The sequence below is a fragment of the Heloderma suspectum genome, chromosome 1 (genome assembly GCF_057233095.1).
Source record: "Heloderma suspectum isolate Gila_16-S chromosome 1, 16-S_ref, whole genome shotgun sequence".
Taxonomy (NCBI): domain Eukaryota; kingdom Metazoa; phylum Chordata; class Lepidosauria; order Squamata; family Helodermatidae; genus Heloderma; species Heloderma suspectum.
Genome location: NC_139458.1, coordinates 393,900,679 through 393,912,520, shown reverse-complemented (window position 1 = coordinate 393,912,520; position 11,842 = coordinate 393,900,679). Strand labels below are relative to the sequence as shown.

Genomic DNA, 11,842 nt, shown 5'->3' with positions numbered 1-11,842 from the left:
AGCAGACAGCCATCTTGCCTTCTTGGTTTTCTTTGGGACGTTTTTTGTTGCCGCCTCCTGAACAATGTTGCAAACTTCTGTCCATAGTTCTTCCGGGACCCTATCTGCTAAATCTAGTCCCTTAAATCTATTCTTCACCTCCACTGCATATTCATGAGGAATATTAGTGAGCTCATATCTAACTGATCTGTGGGTCTTCCCTATTCTCTTTAGTCTGATTCTAAATTGTGCAATAAGAAGTTCATGATCTAAACTACAATCAGCTCCAGGTCTTGTTTTTACCAACTGCATAGATGTAACCTTTGGCTACAAAGGATGTAGTCAATCTGATTTCGGTGTCGACCGTCTGGTGAAGTCCATGTATAAAGTCGTCCCTTAGGTTGTTGGAAGAGAGTGTTTGTTATGCACAGTGAGTTGTCTTGGCAAAATTCTATCAGCCTATGTCCTGCTTCATTTTGTTCTCCCAGACCATGCTCGCCTGTAATTCCAGGTGTCGTTTCACTACCCACCTTAGCATTCCAGTCTCCTGTAATGAAAATAACATCTTTTTTTGGCATACTATCCGGTAGGTGCTGCAGATCCTCATAGAACTGATCTACTTCTGCTTCTTCAGCATCTGTGGTTGGGGCGTATATTTGGATCACTGTGATATTAAATGGCTTACCCTGTATTTGAATTGAGATCATTCTGTCATTTTTTTGGATTGTATCCAAGCACTGCTTTAGCCACTTTATTATTAGTTATGAAGGCTACTCCATTTCTTCTGTGGTCCTCTTGTCCACAGTAGTAGATCTGCTGGTCATTTGATGTGAAATGGCCCATTCCAGTCCATTTCAGTTGACTGACACCCAAAATGTCTATATTTAATCTTGATGTCTCCCCAGTAACCACATCCAATTTGCCCTGGCTCATAGATCTTACATTCCAGGTTCCTATGGTTTGTTGATCTTTAGAACATCGGATTCGTCGTTCACCACCAGCACTGTCGACCGCTAGCCATCCTTTTGGCTTTGAGCTAGCTGCGTCATCACATCTGGGGCTAGTTGAACTTATCCTCCGTTCCTCCCCAGTAGCATTTTAACCGTCTTCCTACCTGGGAGTCCCATCTTCCGATGGTATACCGACATATCTCTGGTTGTACTGATCCATTTAGTTTTTATGGCAAAAATACTGGGGTGAGTTGCTGTTTCCCTCCCCAGGGATCGTATTTAGTCTGAACTCTCTGCCATGACCTTCCTGTCTTGGGTGTCCCTTCATGGTTTAGCTCATGATGTCATTGAGGTGCTCAAGCTCCAGCACCACGACAAGGTAACAATCTCCTTTGCTGAAGGTTATTTGACTACCCCTCTAATTTTGCTGTTCCAGGCGGGAAGCAGAAACAGGAGTTTATTGAGACCCTTATATAGTGGGCTGCTTTCAGCTTGGTGCATCACAAGTTGTAAAGGTACAAATACCAGTTTTATGTAGTAAATCGCCATACACTCCATTGTATGTGAAGAGCACACAAGTGTTTATTTATGTGCACAAGTGATTAAATCAATGGACATACGCGCTTGTCACAGGTTATGAGGTACACGCAGTGTACTTTTGGTTTTGTTTATGGTATGGCATCATTGCTTGTGAAGAAGCACACCCAGCCTTTTCTACACTGTGTTCTAGAATATTACAGCACAATGAACGCTCATTTATCTCATAATCCCATCAAATGTCCATCCATGTTTTTAGGAGTACAAATGCAGCAGCATGCGATCCAAGCAACTCTCCAAGTTGCCTTAACAGGCCACAGAAATGGCTGTAGTGCAATTCTCTTACTGTATGGTGTAGCTGCTTGGGATATCAAACCTCTTGGGTCAGCCCCTGCTTAAGGTAACCAGGTGGAAAGGAGTACAAGATTCCTGTATCTTTAATAGCTGCGCAGAAGACGGAATTTCAAGAGGCCAACTTTTCTCGCCCTTGATATGAGAAGCTGAATCAGCCAAAATGACATCTCCTTCACAACGCTTAAAGGTACAGGATCCCTGCTCTCCTTTACATCTGGTTACTCGTAGCCCTGCCCCTTACCCCAGAGGTGCGAGTTTGAGAGCTGGCTGGATTAGTTAATTTTCTAGGTTAGGGCTAGTCTAGATTCGGACTTGCGCTCTTCACACCCCAACATACCATACAAAATTGATACTCAATCGTCTTTCAAGGGTGAAAAGGATGGCAGCTCTGTTTGCCACACCTCCGTCTCCTTGATATAGGAAGCTGAAGCTGAAGATAGGGTGTGGGGTGGGGTGGGGTGGGGTGGCGAAAATCCTGAGAATGTTCTCTAAGAGCGCCAAGTGTGGCATGCTGTACCTTTCAAGGCTCTGATCCTGTGCACGCTGACCTGGAATCCCATTGATTTCAGTGGAGCTCACGTCCGAGTAAGCTACGCAAGTTGCATGGAAGGCTCAATTTGCTCAGGCGCGGCTTCTGTTTTTGTGCTGCAGCTGCCAGAAGAAGAAGAAGAAGCAGAAGCAGAAGCCACGCCAGGGACGGAATGTTCCCGTCAAGAACGTTTTCGAAAGCACAGCAGCAGCGGTAACGTCGGGGGCGCTGCTGAAACGGCCGGGCAGAAGAAAACGCGAGCAGCGGCTGCAGCTCTTAAAAGGATGAGGGAGGCCTGAGGGAGAGTCAAAAAAAACCCAGGCGAGGGAAAAGCGAGGGACGCAGCCGCGCTTCTGGAGCACGCAGGCGGGGAGGAGGCGAGGAGCACGGGAGAGCACCTTTCTCCTCTCCCCCGCCGCCCTCAAGTAGCCGCCGAAAGGGCGTTTCTGGCTGAGCCGACACCCCTTCCCCCTCACGTGCGCCTTCCACCCTACTTCGCCCCTCAACACTAATTTTGTAAAATTGTAGCTCCAAAAATAGCGGAACATGCGGCAACGGAAAAGTGACAACTCGCGTTATTAATTACAACATTTACATCTGCCTCAAAAGGAACCAACAGAAGAACGCCCCCCCCCCCCCGCGTCTGAGGGGAAAGAGGGGAAAACGAGCCGCGCATTTCTTAAGTCTTAACCCTCCCCTTTCTCCGAAGCGGGGCCGCTAATCGGTTTCCATGACGTCGCCTCCCGCGGCAGCCAATGAGCCCGTGCCGGTGGGGCGCGGCGGCGGCGGCAGCCCCTCCTCTCCTTATGAGGAGAGCGTTCCCGGCGAAGTAGCGGCACAGGCTCGGTACGAGCTGCGGCGGGCGGAGCAGGCCGAGGCGCGACCTGCTGGAAGACCGCCGCCAGCCATGGGGAACAGTGTGGCGCGAGAGGACTTCGAATGGGTGTACACGGACCAGCCGCACGCCGACCGCCGCAAGGAGATCTTGAGTGAGTGCGCCTTCGGCCGCCGCCGCCAGCCCCCCCCGCCGCTCTCGGGCTTGTCTCCCCGCCCCTCACGCGCCGCGCTGTCTCTCCCTTCCCCCAGCGCCTTTTTTGGGCGAAGACGATGCAGAAACGGAAGGCCGCCGTCTCCCGCCCCTCGGCCCTTTCTCTGCTCGCGAGGCGGGGCGGCCTGGGACGCCCGCCTGGCCCGTGGCCGGCCTCCCTCCCTGGGACGCCCGCCTGGCCCGCGGCCGGCCTCCCTCCCCCCCTCCGTCCCTGGGACGCCCGCCTGGGCCCGCGACCCCTGTGGTGGCATCTCCTCGGCTCTCCCGTTCTGAGGAGGGCTTCCCCCCTTGGGCGGCGCCGACGCTGCCCACTGGAGACTGAAGTGGCGCCGGGGAAGGAGGCCCGGGGTCGAGCCGAAGCATCAGGAGACGGAATGAGTCACCCGCGAAGGGCCCCTTCCCTTTCTCCTCGCCCGCCTCGTCTTCTCTACGCCGCGCACCTCTGCCTCCGCCCTGAGTGGGGGCGGCTGCTTCAAAGCGGCGCAAGCAAGGCCCCCCTCCGCCTTGGAACTGAGATGGATTTTGCCGCGCACGCCGGCGTTTGTGGACGATAAGCCCGCAGCGAGGCTTTGAAATGCTGCTCTAGCGCAGCCCTCCCCGACCTGCTGCCCTCCACATGTTTCGGACCACAAACTCCCAGGGGTTCTGACCGTTGACCATGCTGGCTGGGCATGATAGGACATGGAATCCAAAACATCTGGAGGGTACCAGGTTGGGAAAGGCTGCTCTAGCAGAAGGGGTCAGTGTTGAATTGCCCTTGCCCAAAGTAAGTTCCTGCTAGGTAGGTGGCTACCAAACTTCCTGCCATCAGAGAACTCTTTCCATGCTGCAGCACTACAGTACCAGAATCAATGAGTGGTCCAGAGTACATTCGAGGATGCACTCTTAATATGTGGGGCTCTGTAGGCCTACTAGACCTAGATATTACTTCTTGTGCACAATTACTTAGGGTGCCCTAAGACAGCCTTTCCCAACCTGATGTTCTCTGAATGTGTTGGACTATAATTACCAGATGCCCCAGGCTGCGGCTTGCTAGGAGTTGCAATCCAACACATCTGGAAGCACTAGGTTGGGAGAGGCTGCCGTAGAATGTCCAAACAGTCCTTGGAGCTATGCATTGTAGAGGAAAAACTAGCAAAAATATGCAAGCTGTCTTTCCACAATACTTGTTCATTGTTGCTGACTTCCTCGGTGAGGATCTTCAGAGTTACTTTGTGCTTGGTAAGTTATATGCAGCTAGAAATAGCACTTGAATTTAAAATCCTGAAGTACAAAACCTTTTGGGCATCTGAGTATGCAGGTCTAATCTTCATTCTATTGTATCATATAGATTTGAGTCTTTCACATACAGAATTTGGAATTCTAATGCAGAATGAAGAATTTCAGGCTTTGTGTTACTTGTATCACTGCAGTTTAGCTAGTATCCAGAGAAAGGATAGGCAAAAACTGGAGGTCATATAACTCGGGTTAAATCCTTGGCTGCTCACCTTCAGACTGACACACTTGCTTTTTTGTTAGTAGTTTCCTCTGCCTGCTGCAGTCAACCATGTTGACTTTCACTGAAAGTTTGGTCTGTGGGAATCTGTGTATTCAATGGCAATGTCTGTTCGATTAGAAATGAATGTTCTTGGTCAAAGCAACTTGTTGGAAATGAAATTGAGTGATAGTAAGGGACAAGCAAGGATCTAAAGCAGGAGTGGGCAACTTGTAGGCCAAAACTTCTGGGGGGTCACATCTCCCATAATTCCTTACTGTTGGCTATGCCTGTTGTAGGTCAAAAGAATCTGATGGGCCACAACTTGCCCACCCCTGATCTAAAGGCACCTAATTGTACTAAAGGTGGCCAGGCTGGTTGGAGCTGATGAGAATTAGAATCCAGCAATATTTGAATGGCTGAGGTTGTACACCCCTGTTTTAAGGAAAAGGGACATTATATCTTTGGGGGGTGGGTGCTATGATGGAGATAATGCTTACTACAAGAGTGATTCTCTGTTATCCATTAGTCAGGGTCCCAGCATGGTGGCAGTGCAATTGCTCCTGTACCACATTAATGTGGCTTTTGCACTAGTTTATAGGGGTGTACTAAGGCATCTTGTATTTAACGCAAACATATGGATGGGCTTCCACAGAAAGCAAAATCCACATATGGAAAAAGGTTGTGGCAGGGATTGTAAAGTACTTCTGACAATTGTCAGTTATTTGAAGTTCTTTCTCCTTTTCTCTCTCAACAGGCAAACACCCTGAGATAAAAGCCTTGATGAAACCAGACTATGGTGTGATCTGGTTAACTGTACTAATGGTGGTTGCACAGCTAGTTGCTCTTTATTTAGTTAAAGATTTGGACTGGAAATGGGTTGTATTTTGGTCCTATGTGTTTGGCAGTTGTCTTGATCATTCCATGACTCTGGCTATTCATGAGATTGCTCACAACAGCGCCTTTGGCAATTCTAAAGCTGCGTGGAATCGATGGTTGGGAATGTTTGCCAATCTCCCACTTGGCCTTCCTTATTCAGTGTCCTTCAAGAGATACCACATGGATCATCATCGTTACCTTGGTGGCGATGGAATTGATGTGGACATTCCTACTGACTTTGAAGGATGGTTTTTCTGTACCCGTTTTCGAAAGCTGTTATGGATTATTCTTCAGCCCTTTTTTTATGCCATTCGACCTCTCTGTATTAATCCCAAACCAATCTCCCGACTTGAAATCATCAACTTGTCAGTTCAGTTTCTTTTTGATGTTATGGTATATTATATCTTGGGAGTAAAATCACTCTTCTACCTGATAGGTGGAGCAGTTCTTGGATTGGGTTTGCATCCTATTTCGGGACATTTCATAGCTGAACATTACATGTTTTTAAAGGGGCATGAAACATATTCCTACTATGGGCCACTTAATAAGCTTACATTCAACGTTGGCTACCATAATGAACACCATGACTTTCCTAATGTTCCTGGAACAAGCCTTCCACTGGTAAGTAGTATCTCAGCTTTTGCAGCTAGCTAGTTAACTGTCCATCTGGAGTTCAAAAATGCACAGTTGAGTAGGTGGATGCAGGTATTCCGCTTCAGTGCTGTGATTTACAACTGTAGGTGGGCAGACATACTTTAAGGTTGTAAAGTTAAAGTGATACACTATCTGATCTTATGTATGCTTTCATTAGGACTCTCAGGTAAGTGTTTAGAACTGTAACAATAGGCTATGCTTGCCAATTGTATATGTTTAGCTACTAAGACATTCTTGGGATTCTGGGGAGGGTAAGGGACAATGCCATTGACATAACACCCATTTTCTTAAAGTTCAAAACATAAAACCCACTTGACTAAAGTTACTTCTGTACAATCATGTGGCCTAAGGTCATCCAACAAGCTAATGGCTAGGTTCAGATGAAGTAGGACTTGTAGCTCATGTGCATAACCACTATGCTACACCAGTTCTGTATACAGTCAAAATACTGTAATTTTGTTAAGCTTGTCTCCTTAAAGTTAGCTTCATGACAAACCATATTAAATAAAAAGCAAAGGTAGCAGTGTTGGCCCATAAATGCCACAAAACAGTGAGGAAGCTCTTTGAGTCAACCATAACTCTTCTTCAGGCTGGATGTTAAAGCAGATGAGGGGAGGGAGGGGAAAAAAGCTGTCTGTTACTGTCTGTCATGGTCTCAAAATGGAATGTGGGAGGCAGAAAGCAGGCAACTAGATTAGGCTGTGTTGTGCAGGTTTCAGGTTTCCTTTAGGCCTGCTGGCATAAAGAAATAGGCAGTGGTTGACCCCCCCCCCCCCCCCGGTCTGACTTCATCCATGGGTGGAACACAGATGCTTTGGTAGTTGCAAAATACACATCCATCTAGTCAGTTGTTACATGAGCAAAGCTGGAGATAATTTTAGGTGGTGTACTGAGTAAAAACTGAGTAAAAAACAAGTCAATAGGAGCCACCTAGTGTCAGCTAGTAGTTGAAGGGAATGTACTTTCAGAGAATGAAATCCCAATTTCACGTGGTATGAAATCTTCCCCCAGTTTAGGATCCTGCTCCTGAATAGTTTATCTTGGCAGTCCTAGGTGCAACCTTCAACCTGCATAGCACCTGGTAGAGCCTAATCTAACTGTCCGCTACCCCTTCCCACATTGTGTCTTTGCTGTGACTAAACACAGGCTCTATGGCATCAGCCAGCTGCCCCGCTGCCCTGCCTTTGCTTAACATCTAGCTTGAGGAAGCTGAATAACTTCAAAGCTTGCTCACTATTTTGAGACATTTTGGTTGATCTAATTAAAATATTGCTCTACTGTTTTGCAAATCACGTTAAATAGCTGATCTTGAAATGGTAGCTAGGCTGGGAGAACAGGCAGTTGGCAATTTACATAGAACAGCTCTGTGACACACTTCTCAAAAGGCTAGCCCAGGTGTTCACAAAACTTGTTGGCGTAATAGCCATTCATTGGCTTAGCTCCTAAAATAAGGGAAATCGCAGAAAGTTATGCCCCATCCTACATTGTTCAGGAGGGCCCCCAAATATTGTCTCTGTGGAATCCATATACCATTTATTCTTAAATTGGCATAAGATGGAGTACTGGGTTAATTTTTTGTTTTCCAATTATAGCTAAAGAAAATGGCCCCTGAATACTATGACCACCTGCCACAGTATAACTCCTGGATAAAAGTGCTTTATGACTTTGTGATGGATGACACTATCAGTCCCTACTCACGCATGAAAAGGAACCTGAACAGTGAAGTGAAACAGGACTAAACTACCAACCAAGGAACTTTCTATGACAAACAGGGATATAGCTTCATGGTAACTAGTACAAGGTATCATAAATGTGTATTCACTTCATACCTTGACTTGGCTGGAATATGAATATATTGGTATACTCTAGAACAAGATCTTTGAGGGATTGAAATATTGCCAGAACTGGAATATTCCTGCTTTGCATTTTTCTATAATTGTTTAAAATATAAATGTTCTGTGCCTAGTGCTAGTATTAATGTTACATGATGTGTTTCAATAGCTGTTTGCTTGTACACTCTAAAAGTTTAAAGAACAAACCAGTGTTCAACAGACATATGTACTTGTTTGTATACTTGCTGCCCACAACTGTAGCAATACTGGCTCTTAAATGTTCTGTTAACAAAGCTTAATTTTTAAATCAACTTCTAGTTAAAATTGCAAAATGGTTTTAACATAGTAGCTGAACAAAATACCTGGTTCCACCTTCCCTTAAATTGGGTATGTCTTGGCTGATCCAAGTGCTAACATAATCAATGTATAATATTTTATTACAGCTACTATAAAATTACCAAGCCCTTTGAACTGTGCTAGTGTTGTATAACTAAGGACAGACGGACCCATCTCCCTCTGGGGTGCGGGGGACCTTGAAAAGCTACCCCCACTCTCATGGCCCGGAACTGCTCAGATAGCCTGCCTGCCCCGCCCACCTGCTAAGTCGCCCTTCCTCTCTGCGCCAAGGACTCCAGCAGTCAAGCCCTTGTGCTTTATGCACCCAAGGACTGCCAGAGTCCTCAGTGCAGCCAGCCCCCAGTGCTCTTGCCTTGGCCTCCTCCCAAACAGGGCAGGATGAGAGTGCTGGCGAGGCCCCTCCTGCCCATGCTGGCTGGCAGGGCTTCCTTGACAGCCGGGGGAGGCCAGGGCGGGAGCGCTGTGGTGCCATGGTGCTCCCAGCTGCTCGCTGAGTTCTGGAGCACTTGGTTGCTGGGTCTGTCAGCACCCCAGGGCTCGGTGAGTGGAGTCGGGGAGATGGGGCGGGGAGGATTGTACCCCCTCTTTGGATTCCCACGCCATCCCTATATGTAATCCCAAAATACTCATGGCAAGCAATTGGATATAAAATGCCAGTCCCTGCCTGCACATTCCCCAAACATAAGTAAATTAAAATTGGCTTTGCATTCCCTCTTCTGTGTGTCTGTACATAATGATCACTCTCATGCTGTTGTTTGATCTGAGACAGGCTGAATGTCCTGAAGGTTAGGAACAGAATTACAACTTGTGCTTTCTTAGTTGGGCAAGTGTTCAAATGTCAGTAGTTGACAATAAGTAGTAAGTTCATAAATCTGTAGAACATCAACCGTGAGCTTATAAAATGCCTCTTGCAAAGGAGCATAAGTAAAGTTGTAGCAAAACTCTTGGACACTTGAACAAAGCTGGATTAAATAAACATTGTTATTGAAAATCTGTGGGATATTCTTGAAAGCATAGCTGAAACACACCAGTGGCTTCTATGTCACAACCTATTACTGCACATAGTCTGTCAAGTGGCAGTCATTTCTCCAATGCTTTTTAAATCTACTCTTGAACAATTACAAATAAGGTTGATCGTCAGTTAATTTTTTCTCTGTGCATGTGGGAAGGGAATGGCCTTAAATGCTCCCTTACAATCACACATGATCCTCAAATGGGAAAGTATTCAAATAGAAGGTAGGTGAGCAAATTCTGCGGTCCAAAACTTAGAATTTAGCATATACCAGTTGCTGAGGAACACGGGCAGGAGGCTGCTGTTGCACTCATGTCTGTCTTGTGGGTCTCCCGTCAAGAGCTGATTGGCCACTGTTTGAACAGAATGCTGGACTAGATGGACTCTTGGTCTGATCAAGCATGAGTCATGTCCACTGCTGGGTTGTTTAACCCCTAAATAACCCAGTGGTCCAGGTTCAGACATCATGTGCCACAACCTACGAAGGAGCTGTGGGTTGTGAGGTAAAAATGGAAGTGGTGGGCCACAGGAGGCAGCATGCTCACTCTCTCTCACTTGTGCATGACAACCCACAAGTTGTCATGTGTGAATCCATATCTCTATAATAGTTTTAAATGGAGCTTCACATGGTGGATTAATTTAAATGAAGGCAATTTAAAATTCGCCATTGAGCCTGTACCACCCCTGTTTGGTTTCATGCCACAGCTTTGAATTACTTTTTCCTGCACAGAAAACAGTGTTAATTAGAAAATCTGTGTTGGTGTATGGAAACCATACCAGCTCCACAGATACTTGAAGTCAAGTCAGCGTGTTGATTTCTCACCCCACCTTTTGTCAGGTAATAAGAAGAGCAGGCTTAGTGCTGAAGATGCCTAGAATTCACCTGTGCCTCTAGCACATGTTTGTGGATAATTGAGAAATTACCAGTTTTCTTATGAAATTGGCACGTAACACACAGCTTACCTATCATTGCTCATTTCTACAAAACTATGTAGAAAGACTGTCCGCTTGAAAGCTCAGAAATTACTGTGTGGGAGTCAGATGAACTTTCCCAGCATTAAGAGGTAGAGCAGGAGTGTCTCCCCTGTGACTAATATTCCTTGCACCACTGGCAATCTAACCCAGTTGCTGTGTCTCTCCTTCCCTGCATTTTCCCCCGCTTGCCCAAGACCTTGCCAATAAACAAAACCCCAAATGTTTTGAAGACATTTTGGGGAGGAACAAAAAAGTAAAGTGTGTGCTCATTTTCTGGTTATAGCCTTGCAGATAGGCAAAACAGCAAGCCTAGTTACAGCAAGGCAGTAAAGTAGGTACTGATCTACTTGGCAAGAAATGCACACATTCCCATGTGATTTCTTCAAGTGCCTACTTCAGTGCGTATTTCATGTCTCTGCTCGTGTTCAAGCCTACTTGAATTAGTCTCATGTTAAGCTGCTGTGGCAGTTTTTATTCCTGTTTTATCTTGAAATCTGGTTTCTAATCAGGCATTTCTCAAACAGCAATCTTGTCATAACTGGATAGGAGGAAAATGCACCACTGTAGCAAGTGTATAATCGAGTTTACACTGTATTGCCTCTACTGAAATGTATGCAGGAATTATGGAGAATGAGAGCTTTTGTCGCAGGGTGCTCTTCAAAAGCAAGCATAATTTGGCTCAGCTGACTTTTGCAAGCAACACTACGTTAGTCTGGCAGAGGTTCCAGCTGACTAATGTATCCAATGCTACTGTGGCAAGGAACTTTATTAGCTGGATGAATGTACTCTAAGATTGCCCTACCTCTTCGTGAAACAGAGTTAGAGTGCCCTTGCAATGCTTCAAATATGTGCTGGAAGTACTGGAAATTCTGTTCTGCCAGCTAGGTATGAAGCTTGCCTATTACATTATGAGCTCAGGGGAACAAAATGGAAAGTTGTTCATTTAAAAGGTGAGCAGAAATGTAATCTGTATTAAAGGAATTACACTTAACAGCTTGCCTGGCCTTGTTACAATTCTTCTGAACTCTGTCACTCAGCAATACAAAAAATGAAGGCTAAGCAAAATGGAGGCTTGTCTTCTCATCCATTCACCAACTTACTGCTACTCCTAAACATTTGTGCTTTAGTAAGCACAGTAAGTATAGAATGGGAGGAAAAATATTGTCATAAATGGCTGCATATAGCTGACTATTAATGATTAGGGAACATCAACATAGTTGGAACACTTTTCAACTCACAGTATGACTAATTGTTGGTTCATT

The 11,842-nt window shown here is 46.0% G+C and overlaps 1 protein-coding gene across 3 annotated transcripts; it reads left to right on the top strand.

The window, feature by feature from the left end:
* The first annotated feature begins 3,183 nt into the window (after positions 1-3,183).
* On the top strand, positions 3,184-11,569 carry DEGS1 (delta 4-desaturase, sphingolipid 1). 3 transcript variants are annotated; one of them, XR_014786920.1, is made up of 4 exons: positions 3,184-3,338; positions 5,629-6,371; positions 7,997-8,935; positions 9,044-9,581. XR_014786920.1 is itself a non-coding variant. In XM_084828676.1 (3 exons), exons 1-3 carry the CDS (start codon positions 3,257-3,259, stop codon positions 8,141-8,143), a joined length of 972 nt encoding a protein of 323 aa, XP_084684802.1. In that variant the 5' UTR covers positions 3,184-3,256; the 3' UTR covers positions 8,144-11,569. The 3 variants fall into 3 exon arrangements, 1 of the variants encoding a protein (XP_084684802.1); XR_014786921.1 differs by having other exon boundaries at positions 7,997-8,873; positions 9,044-9,580; XM_084828676.1 differs by having other exon boundaries at positions 7,997-11,569.
* Positions 11,570-11,842: the final 273 nt, after the last annotated feature.

Coding starts and splice junctions, on each gene's coding strand:
- DEGS1 (XM_084828676.1), top strand. CDS start 3,257: ATGGGGAACAGTGTGGCGCGAGAGGACTTCGAATGGGTGTACACGGAC. Junction 3,339..5,628: donor CCGCCGCAAGGAGATCTTGA/GTGAGTGCGCCT, acceptor CTCTCTCAACAG/GCAAACACCCTGAGATAAAA. Junction 6,372..7,996: donor CTGGAACAAGCCTTCCACTG/GTAAGTAGTATC, acceptor TTCCAATTATAG/CTAAAGAAAATGGCCCCTGA.